We start from the raw sequence: 17094 nt of genomic DNA, 5'->3' as shown, positions 1-17094 counted from the left end.
ACACTCCTTTGATCTTGGCAAAAGCATGTGACATTTGCCCAGGCACAACTTTCTCCCCAAATTTTCCCTCCCTTTTGATAGGATGTGCTTGGCCTCCACTTAACAACTCTCCACAGCTGCACGATTCAGGCTGGCACCTCAGCACTGTGTTACCACACAGACTGGTGCATCAACACACAATTTAGCTTGTAGTACAGGTTCTAATTTAATAATGGGACATTTACTGGAAAGAGCTGTGCAAAGCAGGTAATAAATAAACAGCTCAGAGACTATGCCAAACTGAACTTTAACAAATGGGAAAGATTAAAGCAATACTTGTTCTTTTCAGAGTATTTAATGTTATTAGAAAATTAACATGAAAAATCATTTTGGTGGAATCCCATCATCCGGAGTGTAACATTTCAAGCCGACACATGTGGCATATGAACCAGTTAGGTAGACTGCCTGTCTAGACTAATACTGGATTATCAAATAAATTATGTAGCAGTACACCTGTTAGTCTTGACATTCATCTTCCTAATACCATACATACACTGGTCTGTAACCATCTGTAAAGTCAACTTCTGGGATAGGTGAATGAAGCTGAATTAGGCTGGTCTAGTTAACCTACACTTTCAGGCAGCACATTTCCCTTTCCTCTCATGCATCGTGGGTGCGCTTAATAGTAAATCAAGAAAATGTCAAGTGTGTTGTGGTTTAACAGCAATTGTACTGTAGTTCTCATCACCAGTCATAAATGTAGTCCTTAAATTCAAACCCATTTTCCTGTGATGGTGACTTCAACGTGTTGAAAAGGATACAACAAAGCAGGGACAATTGTTACATTAATACTGAAAGTAGTGATTCTTTTTGCTGATTGTCTTGTTTTAGGACTTTTTGTGAAATGATGTTAGCTTACCTCAGAATGAGAGTTGTTGATGTGGTATTTAACTCCACTTTCTGAGCTAAACTCCTTCTGACAAATCAAACATCTGTATTTCCCAACTAGATGCTCACCCTGTCATAAAACATCATGTCATTAAATCTCAAAGGGTAGATATTGAAAAGAAAACTGCAAGTCTTCACTTCTTAGGAGAGGTTTGCATTTAAGAGGCAATTTACTAACTTTGCATTGTTGGCAGGGATTGTGTGTTCAAATTTCCAATATGCTCTCTCAGTTGGCAAGGCTAGCCATTAGCAGCATAATGTCAGAAAATTACCTCTTCAGCAAGAAACTGTATTTATAGAGCCATATTTGCACAGGAAATGTTCCAAAGTGATTCACAGAGGTGCAAGCAGATCCATAACAATGAGGAGCAGAGAGCTCAGCAGTAAAATGGCATAAAGGGACATGGAATTTAATCCCCAAGCCAATAAGCTTTTGTTTTCAGCAGCATGGCTACAGAAAGCTGCCAGACACAGCCCTGGCACAACAGGAGTTGGGGCGATTTGCATGTTTAGACCATTGTCCCATGCCTCCTAGTGGCTGGTGGGAGGGGCACTTCTTAAAAATTTCTTTACACAGAAGATAATTAGAATGCAGAATTCTTTACCATAAGCTATGCATTCTTTTAATGGAGAGTTATATAGTTGCTTGAAAAAGAAGAATGTTAAGAAATGTGGGGCATGAGCAGAACAGTAGCATTAGACCAAGTGCAGCTCATGTACAGAAAATTACTGGTACAGATTTCTTGGGCCAAATGGCCTGTTTCTGTACAGTGACATTTTACAATTCTCTGGTGGTGGCCTGAGAGTTCAACGGGCAGCAGCCAACCTTAAAAGTAAAAGGCTAACAAATTATAAACACTACCAATGTGTCAATTTTCTGTACATCCTATATCATGGGAATGTTCCTCTATATATAAATGTTGGGAAATTATTTGGTAAATAGTTATAACAAATACTGTAGTTCATTTCTGAGAGAATACAAAGTTTGCCATTTTAAGGGATCCATTTAAATCAAATATAACACCAGGAATTTCCTCAGGGTATTTCCCACTCTCCTACTATAACTTTTAGGAGAAATCCCATTTATTCCATTTATAAACTTCTGCCGAAGTTACAGCGGTGGAACAGGAGAATTCCAGAGAAAACTTCCAGCCAAGGTGTTTCTAATGATGCGTTTATACTACAGTTTGAGATCAGTAGTTGCAGTATAAATTCCAGTTGATTTATACTGTTTATCCCCGTTGTAATTCTCCCAACAGGGAGAGAGTTCTGTATAAACATTCTCATAGACATTTGCAGAGCTCCTGTAACAATGGTTAAAAATTACAGAAACACTAAAATTCCAATATAAGCATACCTTAAGGTATTTATATTAATCACTCAACAGAAAACATTGCAATTTAGAATAGAGCAGAACCCTTACCTCACCATCAATGAGGGCATGCAAAGTCTGCCAGTTGACATACATACAACTAAACAGCACGTGCACCACAGACTGTTGTGGTGTTACTTAATGGTGCATCAGTTAAAAATAAGTTTGCTTAAAAAAAACAAAGCCAGCTGGTCAGTAGGCTAAGTCCTGAATGAAACATAATGCTGACACTATTTATGGGTGAACAGCACTGAAGAAGATTCTACTCAGATTGCACTTCAGTGCCACCTACTGGATGTCTGCAGAGTGACACCGGGGGATTCCACAGAAGTGTCAGTGGTCATCCACCTGCACACTCAGCTGGTGTCCAGCATGTGAAGAGAGGAAGAACAGAATGGAGAGAAATAGGGAAACTAGTGGGTAAAAATGACTATTAAAAGACTTCTTAAGCATTGTTAATTTGTTTTGTTTCCAATGTATTTCAGGATTAGCCATTTAATTCATAAATACTTCCATCACAACACTATAGCTATGAGTTCGAATCTCTAAAAGGGCCAGATTATCCTGCAGAAATATATTTAGGAAAGCACAGGCTAATTAGTTTGTCTGAGGGAAATACATGACAGCAACTTATGGAATACTACCAATGCTCATCTGAATAGGGTAAAGTCTATAAACAGTCAACAATTGGTCATGCTGTACAGTTATAGTGGGATTCAAAATTCATGGAATGAAATACCTGGTTCATGAAGTTTAGTTTGATTTTCAGAAGAGATCTGATGATGTTCTTATGTGAGGTATTTGAAGAAGATATAATTAATGGTAAATTTAGTGAGCTGGATTGAAAATTCATTGGGCAGAATAAATTAGAGATGTGGTATAAGGCAGATTTCATTAAATAATTAATCCTTTATAACTCATTGATAAGGTAAAACTAGCCTCAAAAGGACAATTGGTGCATTGGATAGATTTAAATTTAAATTGGAAAGAAAGAGGCATAATGTGGATGTCAGCAAAGTACTTAACCGATCATAGAGCAAGAGAACATCAAGACATCATTACCAAGCTTCAAATGAAATCAGACAGCAGAAAATTTTTTTTACACCGATTTAGCGGATGTGGAGTGGGCTCCCAGCAAATGCTTTTAATCTTGTATTAATTCCTTTAAAATGCCTGGTTAAGGATGGAATAGATAATTTAAAGGATAGGTCTATATTTGCTATGGAACAACAACTTACACTTATTTGGTGCCCTTAAAGTAGCAAAAGCTCCCAAAGTGCTTTGTAAGCAGGTAGATTGAATGCAAATAGGAATGGTAGGTGACCGAAGCCAAGGTTAAAAGATGTAGATTTCTGAGGAGGCATTTGAAAGTCGAGCAAGACGGACCAAGATGAACGGCTGAAAGGAATTGCCGAGCTCAGAGCTATGGTGGCTGAAGATTCTACCACCAAAAGGGCAGTACAGAGAGGGTGTCCTGGAGAGCAGAGTGTGCTTGCTGGGATAATATGGCTGGAGGCAGAAAGCAGGTGGATAATATGTGCATTCAGGACAAGTGGTGGGGGCTAGATGATTGGTGATATTGACTTTGTACAGGATTGGATATGGGCATCAGAGTTCTAAGTGGGTTGAAACTTCTATTGGGTGGAACTCAGAATGTTGCCCAGAAGTGTGTTAGTAAAAGTGAGCCTGAGGATTTCACAATGGTGGAGGTGAGGCAAAGATGAAGAAGGGTGACATTTCAGAATCGGAAGTAGTCTGTCTTAATGATGAATTGGAGTAATTTGTTCGCAATGCTGTCAGAAATCATCATCAATGGAAAGCAACTGGAGACCGTTAAGTACTTTAGCTTGTGAGGATAGATCAATAGCCTGTAGTTTAGTTTGATTAGTTAGTGGATTCATGCAGAAATTACATAGAACTTACTTCACAAGGTTAAGTGGGTTATATTGATTCCATATGAACACAAATTGTGCTCAAGTTTGTAGGGAGGCTGGACAGATTGTTACTTGAAAATGGCCTTTAATGTTCTTTGTTTTTTAAGTTTTAATTGGAATTTTAAACTGACTTCAGTCAAAGAAATCAAAAGGTAAAAATTTATATATCAGCAAGATTCAGTCTGTGAACTAAGAACATAAAATGCTGGAAATACTCAGCAGGTCTGGCAGCATCTGTAGAGAGAGGAACAGAGTTAATGTTTCAGCTCAGTTAGCCTTCGTCAGAACTGACCAGCTGTGACCCAGAACTGCTGACTAATTTTTCCAGAATTTTCTGTTTTAATTTCAGATCTCTAGCTTCCGCAGTACATTGTTCTTGTATCAGTCTGGGAGCTCTCCACCATGAACTGGGCTTGGAGTGTAGAGTGCCTCTGAACTGGGGGGGAGGGGGGGGGTTGGTTTGCTAAAATTAACTAGAATGTGTATTTTTAATCTAAAAATTCAAAATTTTACACGGAAATGTGAAAACAAGTAGTTACACAGGGCTGAATTTTCATAGCGGTGCAGAGGTGGGCTTGCTGGTAATTTCACACTACCGGCCAGTGTGCCAGACTGCCATCACGTTCCATGATGTATTTTCATGGAGCGTGCTTCAGGGGGCTGATGGCTCCTCGCCTGCTAGAGGAGGGTAGTCAATTAGGCTGAGTGAAGCAGTAAGTAGTTGAAGCAATAAACATTCTCCTCTGCTTTCTGGTTGTAAAGCCAGTCCCAATACTGAAGGGAGCAGCATTCCAAAAGCTAATGGGCCCAGACTATGGATTCTGATATGCTCCTATTGAAAACTCTCCATCTTGAAGCGCACTCACAGTCACCCACCTACTAAAGCAGTGCCCACTTCTGATGGTGGGGCTGCCAATCTTCCAGTTCTGGAGGGCCTCCTATTGGCCCTCCAGCCTCGGGAGCCTGCCCACCTGCTGTCCTTAATTCGAGGGACTCCTGGTGGTGGAAACTTATTTGGTCGCCTCCTCCAAAATCTCCCTCTGGGACCCGCCGCCAGCATTTGTGGGTTCCCAACCCACATTTCATCTCAACATGGGATCGGGCCCTGGGAACGAAGATCCTGCCCATGGTTCACCCCCATCCTACCACCCCAAGTGCCTTCAACATTTAAACTGCCTCTTTTATGCAGTTAGATTTTTTTCCTTCCAATATCAGAGAAGGAATGTTATGTATACCTAAAATTTAAGTTGTAAATTCCATGTTACCACTTGATTTCAAATGCCTTAGCTTTATAATCAGTGTGTTCTTAAGTTGTCAATCTTTTGGGGATGGTTCAATTATTTTTGCCACTGTTAGTCAGCTTTTACTAGTTTTCTAGGTTGGAATGTATGCAACTGAGCCAAGTGAACACTTTCAAACAATTTGATTGCACATTAGCTATTTGGCTATCTCTCCAACTGACCTTAGTACATGTTGCTAGATGAGCTTTTAGTCCAGAAAAACTTGAGTAAATTGCTTCACAACGCTGTAAAATAAAGAATATGCAAGTGAGAAACCTGCTCCTTCACAGCAACCACAACAAGTACAGGAAAAATACAGCACGGCTGAGTGAAGCAGTAAGTAGTTGAAGCAATAAACATTCTCCTCTGCTTTCTGGCTGTAAAGCCAGTCCCAATACTGAAGGGAGCAGCATTCCAAAAGCTAATGGGCCCAGACTATGGATTCTGATATGCTGCTAAATCCAGTTCCTTAACTGACTGGATTATCTGTTCTGTTAGTTAGGAATTATAAATCACAAAATAATTCTAGCATTGCATAATTCAAGATTCTGGAATGTGAGTACACTTTTCAAATGCTTGTTTTTACTCTGTGTAAGAAAAGTAGAATTGCAATAATAAGATCGTAATATAGGAGTTGCCTAAACTGTGATTCTGGTGGCTGAGTCTTCATGCATAATTTTCATACCACAAGTCACTTCCATTTTTTTACATTTGAACAGTTTTTTATTGAAATACTTTTCAACACAGCTTGAATATTTCCTCTGACTTGTTTTTTTGATAGGAAGATAAAACAGTGACCTTACAATAACAAATTCTTTTTGACAAAATTGAAATTTGTTGTACATAAACTAGCAGACCAGATATTATTCAAATAAATGGAACTGCTGCACCCATTCTAAATTACCAGAGTGAGATAACCAGGAATGGGAAGTTCTAGCTAAAGAAAGGCTTGAAAAATTGCCTGGGACAGAGAACTGAAAGGAACTAATAGAGATTTTCAAAATTATGAAACGTTTTTGGAGGGTAAGTAGTAAAAGATTGTTTCCACTGGTTAGCAAATCAGTAACAAGAGGTTACTCAAGACTCAAAATTATCAGGAGAAGAATTAAAGGCGAAATTAGAATATTTTTCACACAAAGGATTATTAGAAAATACAATGCTTTACCACAAGTGGCTAATAAGGCAGAGACTAAAAGAGGGATGGTGCAGACAAGGGGTTAAATGGTGGGTGAGGGGTTTGCACCAAATTCCTGAGGCATTCCCACGCCACTACCATTTTAACTAGCCTGAAATCAGGCAGGGAAAGGCCACATGCGCCAGAGGAGCAGGGGCTTAATTTAAATGGCAAAATCATGTCCCAATGTGTGATCAAGACACACTAGACATTTTAACTGCTGGCTCATCTAACAGCCGTATGGCCTCAAACCTGCCAGTAAAAGCTGGAAGCAGCCAGGTTCCTGGCTACAGGAAGCAGGTTTTCCTCCTGGCCTCACAAGAATACCTTGGTCTCTCTTGTATCCTAAATCATCTACTTGACAATTTACAATTGACATTACAATTCCCTTGTGGTATCAGTTCTTGCCTTAATGTTACTATTTAACTTCTGAATCATAGGGGGGAATTTTATGCTGGCGGCGAGGGTTTCGTGGCAGGAGAAACCGACGCCGAGATCCCCCACGATGTCTCTTTTCCGGAATTTAGTACCAATCAGGCACTTAAGTGGACAGCGGTGGGCCTTCCATAGGATTTAGGACCCCGTTGCCGAAGTCCCACCCATGGAGAGCTGCTGGCCAATCAGAGGCCGGCAGCTACAGCACCACCGTGGATGTGGTGGCTGCTGCTGGAGGTGACTGTCCTGGAGGCCGAGGAGTGTCAGGGAGCCAGACCTCCAGTATGGTCATGGCGGAGGGGTCGCGTGGAGCAGGGTCGTGGGGGGAGGGGGGAGGTTGGCAACAACGGTAAGGGGGGTTGGCCGTCAGCGGACATCCACCTCCCTTCCTGATGCCGGGTCTCTTGTTCAGGAACTGCCTTTGAATGTGGGCCCCTCTCCCTCTCACCATTGCCCCCGGAGCTGGGCAGCAGCCCACATGGTTTTTCCTACCATGCTTTCCATGCAGCGATAGGGCCGCCCGCCGCACGGGTATTTGCGGCTGTGGCGGAAAGAGGCTCTTAATTGGGGGTTAATTGCCCAGTTAAGGGCCTCAATTGGCGGTGGGTTGGGAAGGCCGTAGACAGGTCTTCCTGCCCTGGACTAAATTAAGGCAGAGGCGGGATAGTGCCAGCAATCACCCCCGCTCCCCCATCCTACCAGCGCCTGCCACCGGACACCATCTCACTTGATTTTATGCTCTCCCTGCCTCCAAATCCCCCACCGGGAAGAGCATAAAATTCCACCCATTGTGCATTTTTGTATTTTGCTGACAGCTTGGTTTGTGGCTCCTCTGTTACATAAAGTACAGAAATAATGGCCCCGATATTGATGGTGGTGTGCATTTGCAGTGTGGGGCAGGATTTATGGATGGGAGACCTGGAAGTATGGGTTTCCCACACATTCTGTATTAATTAACAGGGATGATGAGAAAAAAGACTTGGTGCAGGATAGGAGACAGACAGCAGAGATTTGGATGAGAGTGTTAAATGGAAAGCCAACCAGGAGAAGAATCAATTAGTTGGAGGTGGCAAAGGCATGGGTGAGTGTTTTAGTGGTAGCTGGGCTTAGGCAGTAGTGAAGGCAAATATTACAGATGTGGAAGAAAATGGGGATTGAAATTCGTCTCAGTGCAAAACGGATGATATCAGATTGACCACCGGTTATACACAGCACCTGATAATCACTTCCATTGCAGTAGTGGAATTAAATATCAGGCAATGCGTATAATGAGCAGCCGATACGATATGGCCCGTTTTGTACCAATCCCCGAGATGAGTTTCTATCTCATAGTCTTTATAACAGAAAATATATGGATCGGTAGCTCAGCTCAGGATTGAGTACAATGCCAAAGTTTAAGCCTGAGATGGTGACCAGGGAGGGAGATGGCGTTGGTGACAAGGGTACAGAATTTGTGGCAGTGGCCAAAGAAAATAACTTCAGCCTTCCCAATATTTAATTATAGGAAATTGACAGTTATCCATGACTGGATGGTAGAGAAGCTGTCGGACAGGCAAAGGAGGAGTCTAGAGAGGTGATAAAGAGGTAGAACTGCTAGTACTGGTGTACATGATGTGATTAGAACTATTTGCTCATGTGGAGGGTAAATACTGACATGAATCATTTTGGCCAAATGCCCTGTTTCCATGTTGTAACCTTTATGTAATCCGGGTGGATGCTGACCTCATGTTCACTGATGATGCAATCAAGTGAAAACATACATATGAAGTAGGGGATCCATGGTACACTCCTGAAGTGATAACACTCAGATGTGTAGAAAAGAAATTGGGAGAGATGCTCTGGTTATGAATGGATAGATAAGAGTGGAACTAAGTGAGGGCAATCCCATCAAGAAAATGGTGTAGTTAGTGTGTTGAGAGATCATGGATGATGAGGATGGATAATGCGCCACAGTCACAGATAGTGTCATTTGTGACTTTGATTAGGATCATTTTGCTGCTGCAGCAAGTATTGAAACCTGATTGGAGAGATTCACATAGAGTTTGAACAGAGCTGGGCATGGATCTGGGAGGTAACTGGATTCAAGTATTCAGGAAAGAAAAGGAAGGGGAGAACGGGTAGCAGTTTACAATGGCGAAACGGTTGAGGTGCATATTTTGAGGAGTGGGTTCATATCAGCAGTTTTGAAAGGGAAGAGGACAGTGCCTGGAAAAAGGAAACTATTTACAATGTCAGCTAGCATGGGAGTCAGGAAAAGAAGTTCGATGGTCAGCAGTTTAGTGGGAAGAGGTCAAGGGAGCAGGATGTAGGTCTGATGGACAAGATAATCTTGAAGACAGCATGAGAAAAGATAGGAGAGAAACTTAAGCCTTCACAAGATATAAAAGACAAGACTAGTGCCGTGGGGAAAGATCTAAAATAATAGCTGCCTTTACTTACATTGTTAGGGCAGCAGATCTGACCGTTTTCTTTGACCTCATTTTTCCAGCTTTCCAGCTGTTTGGGGTGAAATGATGGTAGCCCAGGACGAGTATATTTAAGCTACATCAAAAGAAAAAGACCTGGGTAAGAACAGCCTACATAACTGGATTCTCGGGCAAACAATGTCTAGCTTATTAATTATACAGTAAATTATGTTACTCTGTGATTAGGGCTGCACCAATTCTATTAAGGTTAATATCACACTAGCTATTACAATCACTTCTGTTACTCTTCTTGGAAAGCTTAACAATAATTCCTTTTGTCCAAACTTTTGGTATTACTTCTCTTTGAAATAGGGAAAGCAAAACTGCACACTGTACTCCATGTGTGGTCTTACTAGGGCTAAGTATAACTTTGCTGAATTTATATGTTATTCGCCTTGCCATGCATCTCCAGGTTCTGTTTGCCTTTTTAGCATTATGGGAACATTATGTTGATAGTTTTAGTGACCTGTTCATTAAACTTTCAAGATCTTTCTCCTGCTCCAATACCTCGAGTACACTTTTCCAATTAATCAATGGCCCTGAAATTTTGCAGAGCATTTACCAGTCTAAAGTCATAACTCCAGCAAGAGACCAGCAGAAACCAAGGAAAGAGACTAAATCATAGACTGGCCTCCTTCTGTGCTGTAACCAATCAGCCTGTCGTGTCTGTGCTAGCTTTCTGCAAGAGCAACTCAGCTAGTCCCAATCCTCTGCCTTTTCCTCATAGCCCTGCAATTTGTTTTCTCTTCAGTTAATTATCCAATTCTCTTTTGAAGGCCTTGATTGAATCTGCCTCCATCACACACTCAGGTGGTGCATTCCAGATCCTAACAACTCACTGTGTAAAAATGGTTTCTCCTCACGTCGCCGTTACTTCTTTTGCCAATCATCTTAAATCGGTGTCCTCTGGTTCTGGATCCTTCCACCAATGGCAACAGTTTCTCCTTATCTACTCTGTCCAGACCCCTCATGATTTTGAACACCTCTATGAAATCACCTCTTAATCTTCTCTTCCCCAAGGAGAACGACCCCAGCTTCTCCAACCTATCCATGTAATTGAAGTTCCTCACCCCTGGAAGCACTCTTGTGAATCTTTTTTGAACCCTTTCTAATGCCTTCACGTCCTTCCTAAAACGTGCACACAATATGCTAGTTGAGACTGAACCAGTGTTTAATACAGGTTTACCATAATTTCCTTGCTTTTGTACTCTATGCCCCTATTTATAAAGCACAGGATACCATATGCTTTATTAACCACTTTCTCAACCTGCCCTGCTAACCCTTTAGAATTGTACCCTTTATTTTATACTGCCTCTCCTCGTTCTTCCTACCAAAATTATTCACTTCACACTTCTCTGCATTAAATGTCATCTGCCACTTGTCTGCCCATTCCACCAACCTGTCTATGTCCTTTGGAAGTTTATCACTATCCTCCACACAGTTCAAAATACTTCCAAGTTTTGTGTCATCCGCAAATTTTGAAATCGTGCCCTGTACACGCAAGTCTAGGTCATTTTCCTCAATGCCTTGTAAGAGAAGGAACTTCCATCTGTCCGTCACAAGGACCTATGTGGGCCCGACCAGTGATGTCCTGGCCAACCAAGTGGACCCCAAAGACCAACTAAATTCTTTAAAAAATATATTTTTATAGATTGGTTCTCTGTTTTGGAGACAATAAAGAGATAATGGCCAGGGTCGGGGAGTTTGGTAATACCAATTGCTGGGCAGATACCAGAGTTTCCAGCTGGAATGGGTAGTTAAGCATTGAAGATGTGCCCAAAGTGTCATTTTTGCTCACCTGCTGCATGCAACTGTGATGCCCTCCCAGTAAGCACACAAACCCTGGCAGAGTTTCTGGAGGGCATGTATGATTAGAACCAGACGAATTTCAGGACCATGTGTTGAGCAGTAGGGAGCTAGCAGAGGTCAGCAAAGGCAGGGGTGATAGGTGATTAAGCTCTAGAATGGGATAGGATTTGGATAGCAGAGGTCTGGGTGAGTTGCTGTTTGTGAAATAAACCATTTTGTATTATGTAGTGTTTAAACTGAGTATAATCACATAGTCCTCTGTCTAAGAACAGTTGCTTCTTTCAATGTTTTTATTGCAACGATAACTTTTATACAGAATTGCAGATTTCTGCAGGAAATAACATCTGTAATTACTGAGTGACACTGCACTGCGTATCACATTGTAAATTACAAAAAAGGGTCAACACAATTTCAGCAAAAGATCTCCAATTTTCATCACAAGTCACTTTCATTGAAATAAACATTCCCTTACCCTCTTAATATCGGGGACTAAGTCATCTTTATTTCTTCTTCTGGTCCAAAGTTTTGATAGTTCATCCTCTGCAATTTCCTGGAGATGGAAAACAGCTACTTGTGCAGATCTTCTACGGATGCGCCCACTTGGTGTTTTCTCAAACAAATTTTCTAACTCATCCTCAGCTAATTTCTGATCAGATTCCTCAATTGCCTAAACAATGTTTTATTGGAATTGTTATTATCAACATAATGGTTAAAAAGATGCAAATTGTTCTTTTCTCTCTTTTTATAATCCATGAATTAATACTTCACAACAAATGTCAATGATTGCAAAGGAGAAAGAATGTAACATGATCCTTCCTTGAATCAGGCAGTTGAGAACTAAAGAAAGATGACAATAATGACTTTAGAAAACTTTCTGCTCTTTTAAACATGCACTTGTGTGTGTAATCAGGGATTAAGATGGGAAAGAAATTATAAAGAATATATATGAAAGAAGGGGAATCAACTGTGCAGATAATCATACAAATTATATTTGATAATTCTATTTTGTTGATTTTATTATTCTGCACAAATAGCTTGTTATAAATTAAAGATCTCCCATCCCTACTTGTTTAAATTTTGGAGAATAAGTTTATTTGACAGAAGTATTCACAGATGCACTAGTTATTAAGAAAAAAATACTTGCCAAGAAATTTCAATCATTAATTATTGTAAAGATAGGTGTTCAGAATCATTATCTCGCTCAACACTGGTGTATTAACCTAAGTGTGCTCACGTACTGGAGTAGAGCTTGAAACAACAAATTTCTGACTCAGAGACATGGTAATACCAATTCTGTCAATGTGATATAAACACATATCTATAATTCTGTTCTAAGGATAAGGCTTTAGCAATATAAACTCCGTACTGCCAAATGTAAAAACTCTTTGATCTTCTCCACAGTGTCAAACCTTAGTTCAGTGACCCATGTCCCTGAGTAAAATGGTTGCAGGTTCATGCCCCACTTAAGCACATAATCTATGGTGACACTCCAGTGCAGCACTGAGGGAGTGCTGCACTGTTGGAAATACCAGCTTTCAGATGAGTTGTTAAGCTGTGGCCCTGTCCATAAAAGATCTGTTGGCACAATTCAAAGAAGATCAGGGAAGTTCTCCCAGTGCCCTGACCAATATTCACTACTCAACCCTCATCATTAAAACAAATTACCCAGTCATTTATTTCATTCCTCTTTGTGGTATTATACTGTGAGCAAATTGGCTTATACAATTCCCAACATTACAATACTTCAAAAGTATGCAATTGGTTGTGAAACACTTGAGAACGGCCTGAGTTTCACATAAATGCAAGTTGTTTCTTACATGATGAGCTCCTAATACAACATTAATCATCACCAAAAATATTCACAAAAAACACCAGATAAACACTTCGGTATACTGAGGATATATTTAAGGAAATGTTCGCACAGTGTCCGTAAAAAAGCAGGAGAGAAATGAAACGTTTTTAAATTACCACTATTTTAAAAATCAAGCTATCTTACCACTGTATGTTCTGATTTTACATGATAGTCATGACCGGCCTTCGATTTATACTCCTTTCCACAATGTTCACAAATGAAAACAGCTTTTTCGATATCCGCAGGCTCTTTCCCACATCTTTTTAGATGATACTGGTAGCCCATTAGGCTGGCAAATGTAGCTGTGCAGCCCTAGGAAGGCAATAATTACAAACACTATGCACCAGATCAAGAAACAGGAGCATATCCAATTTCTCCAATTACTATGACAAATTGCTGTTATATATATTTCCATAATTGTTTCCAATTAGGAACTACCAAATGATGGAAGAGCATATAACTCTACAGGGTAAATATTACCAATCTATGCTCCTAGCACAGAAGTTCTACTACTGGCTGCACATGTCGTGAAATCATGTTGAGTTTTCATAATTTCCTACTATGTGTTTCCAACAAACAAGACTCTGTACCAGGAATGCATACTTGTAAAATTGACCCGAATAACTTCCCAAAATAAAAAATTTAGGGAATAAACTTCAGCTTTAACCTTCCAATATTAATATTTAGAATGTATTTAACCTCATTAGGACACTTCAGTTTTCCCATTTGCTTAAGTACTCTCCGAAGTCTTTCACGCTCCTGCTGTTCATCCAGCAGCTTCTCTGCATTCATCACAGGCTGTAAGATATGAGACAAGAAAATGCTGTTTCATAAGAAGTTCAGAAATGAGTAACTTTTTTCAATGCATAATGAGGAGCCTCGTCTACTGGAAGTTCATGTTGGGAAATTCCGCATGTCCTCGATTTCCTAATATGCATTCCCAGCGGGCAATAATCCCATATGGCAGCCAACATTTGTTATGCTGACAATCTGAAAAGGGAGCTTTAATTAATGTTATGAAAATTTGAGGTTGTTTACTCACCTTATTGTTGTGCTCTGCCATTGTGTGATACTTCAGCCCAGCTTTAGATTTAAACTGCTTAGCACAATGTCGACACTTCAAAGCATCCTGGAGCTGCAAGCATTAAAGAACAGTCAATCTTTCTGAATTGATAATACTGCCACATAATCCTAGCAAGTTATCTCAAATGTCATGTTAGGTCCCCACCTGTCAGGTTTGAGGCACATTAATTTTGTCAGGAACATTGATTTTTAACTATTACAGGAGTGAAGAAAGGACACGCTAAACAGATCAACCGTGGCTGGAAAATACATTTGCATATTAACAGACAGTGTTTGGAAGGTCAAAGCAGCCATTCCCTGACACATTCAACCCACAATGGACTTTTGATCACTAGACGTTGATGGTGGGAGAGCTCGCATTCCAGGTTGACTGCTAAGATGGCCAAATACACAAATGGACATGGTCAAACCAGCTGGTCACATGACTAACTTGCTGGGCAACCTGAGTTTTTTGAATTTGCAGAAAGTATGTTTGCTTCTAGACTGAGAAGAGCTCCCTCCTGTCTGCTCCCATCTCTTTCTCACAAGCCTCTGAATCCACTGAAGACACATGAACCCCAAGAGAGAAAAGTCTCGTACAGTGAACAAAGTTTAAGAAGAATACTGGGCCCCAACGAAAAGCAAGATCTACCTACAATCACAGACTTTACAGTGAGCTCGAAGAACCATAACACAAAAAACCTCCTCAGGTATTGCCTCAAACTTTCCAACTTTATTTCTTCTGTTTTCTTTCTGTCTCTATTTGCATGTGTGGATCGCATGTGCATGCTAGCGTGGGCGTGTCATGTATCCGTAGGCGTTACCCGAATTAGAGTTTAGGATTAATTTTAATAAATTTCAACTTTTCTGGCTGAGAGGGACCCCCAGACATCTTTCTCACCTGGTCGTAACAGAAATTTGGGGGCTATTTACCCACAAACGAGAGAAATTGGAAGTGGGAAACCAAATCGTTCCGAATCAAAAAGAGCAAGATTTCAATACAGGTTTTCTTGTGGTTGTGTGTGCTTGAATACTAACATATCTGCAACTGAAACTAGTAGCTCTCCAAGCCAGGTTGAAGTAACTTGGGATAAGTTAAAAGCATCCTCTATGGAGGAGTTGAGGAAAATGGCTGAGCAGTGTGGGATCACTGTACGTGGCAAGTCTAGGAAGTCTGAACACGTAAGGCTAGTGGCCAACCATTATGCCCTTGAACCTGAAGAAGCAGAAACAGCGTTAGAATCAGACTCCGACAGGGTATTGTTAGCAAAGATACAATTGGAGCAGAGGAAACTTGAATTTGAGGACAGGGAGAGAGAAAGAATATTTCGGAAGGAATGCGAAGACAGAGAGTTGAAGTGGCTTGAGTTAACTAGGGGGCGACAGAGTAACCCCAGTGAAAGCAAAGCCAATATGGAGGAGCATAATGCAGGGCTGGGTACAAGATTGTTAAAACTAGTTCCACTAACTACAAACTTCAATGAGGAGGATGTAGAAGCATGTTTTGTGCCCTTTGAGAAACTGGCAAGGCAGCTAAAATGGCCAGCTGAGACCTGGTCTCTTTTACTACAAAGCAAGCTAACTGGAAAAGTGCGTGAGGTTTATTCCTTGTTGCCAGATGAGAGTTCATCAAATTATGAACTGACCAAAAATGCTATCCTCGGGCCATATGAATTGGTACCTGAAGTCTATCGCCAAAAGTTTAGAACCCTCAAGAAGCAAGCTAAACAAACTTATCTGGAGTTTGAAAGAAGTAAGTAGCTGGCTTTTGACCAGTGGCTGAGGGCTCTTAAAGTAGTGCTCAGCTGTGAGAATCTCAGAGAAGTAATTCTGTTAAAGGAATTTAAACACTCTCTCCCACTCTCCATAAAGACCCATGTAGAGGAGCAGCGGGTTCAGAGAGCCCGGCAAGCAGCCGTTCTGGCCGATGTGTTTTCTTTAATTTATAAGTCGGTTTCCCAGGGGAGAACCTTTCCTAGTCACTCCCACAAATCCAAAAGGGACAAAAGGTGGGAAGGTGACAGGAGCCCAAGCAGTCTTGGGAGAGAAGGAAAGCAGGAGACACAGGGGGCCCTCCTCTAACCAAAAGGGAAGGTGCTTGAGCAAGAGTGAGACCCAGAGACCTGTGTGCTTCCATTGTAATAAGGCAGGTCATTTAAAAGCTGCCTGCTGGAAACTAAAGGAAAAACCTGTAGGGTTAATCAGGGCACACCCGCTCAGTGAAGACAGGAACCTGCAGTAAGAGTGAGACCTAGGAAGTCTACCACTGCAAGTGCAGGAAAATTTAATAAGGTTCCTGAGGGTTATCAGGGTTTTGTGTCTGAAGGGAGAATAACCCTATATCCCTCGAGTGGGGCAAACAAGCCCATAGTGATTCTCAGGGGCACAGGGGCCACTAGATTCCTTTTACTGGGAAAAGGCTTGACCTTTCCCCCAGAGAGTGCAGTGAACACCAAAACGGTGGTGAATGGTATTGGAGGGCAGTGTATGACTGTACCTGTATACCGGGTGCACCTGGAGTGCAACCTAGTTTTGGGACCTGTGACTGTAGGGATTGTCCCTAGTTTGCCTGTGGACAGGGTTGACCTGCTCCTAGGTAATGATCTGGCGGGGGTGAAGGTGGTAGCCCCCCCATGAGTGAAAGAAGGATCGCAGGAGGTCAGAGGGATGGGTGCAGTGGCGGGAGACGGATCCCTGCAGTTTCCCTGAATGTGTAGGCCATGATCAAACTAGCTCCCCGAGAGGAGACTGCATTAGCACTGCAGGCAGATGAGCATGAATCTG

At 41.3% G+C, this 17094-nt stretch overlaps 1 protein-coding gene and 1 long non-coding RNA gene across 5 annotated transcripts in view; one reads left to right on the top strand and one right to left on the bottom strand.

Moving 5' to 3' along the window:
- The window catches only part of znf512b (zinc finger protein 512B), a 166954-nt gene that overhangs the window by 8138 nt on the left and 141722 nt on the right, over positions 1 to 17094 (bottom strand). For all 4 annotated transcript variants that reach the window (XM_068048282.1, XM_068048284.1, XM_068048285.1 and 1 more), the window contains 7 exons: positions 14291 to 14383; positions 13948 to 14046; positions 13393 to 13560; positions 11869 to 12063; positions 9562 to 9663; positions 5696 to 5758; positions 899 to 997 (listed from right to left, as the gene is read on the bottom strand). In XM_068048282.1, the coding sequence (XP_067904383.1) occupies positions 899 to 997; positions 5696 to 5758; positions 9562 to 9663; positions 11869 to 12063; positions 13393 to 13560; positions 13948 to 14046; positions 14291 to 14383 (819 nt within the window). The remainder of the gene's footprint in view (positions 1 to 898; positions 998 to 5695; positions 5759 to 9561; positions 9664 to 11868; positions 12064 to 13392; positions 13561 to 13947; positions 14047 to 14290; positions 14384 to 17094) is intronic.
- Positions 5987 to 17094, top strand: part of LOC137378155 (uncharacterized) — a 28271-nt gene continuing 17163 nt past the window's right edge. Inside the window, exons 1-2 of the long non-coding RNA XR_010976568.1 lie at positions 5987 to 6068; positions 9611 to 9687. This is a non-coding gene — a long non-coding RNA (uncharacterized lncRNA). The remainder of the gene's footprint in view (positions 6069 to 9610; positions 9688 to 17094) is intronic.

Source organism: Heterodontus francisci, chromosome 16 (assembly GCF_036365525.1).
Source record: "Heterodontus francisci isolate sHetFra1 chromosome 16, sHetFra1.hap1, whole genome shotgun sequence".
NCBI lineage: Eukaryota > Metazoa > Chordata > Chondrichthyes > Heterodontiformes > Heterodontidae > Heterodontus > Heterodontus francisci.
The sequence above is the reverse complement of the archived record's forward strand: the minus strand, read 5'-3'. Positions and strand labels throughout refer to the sequence as shown.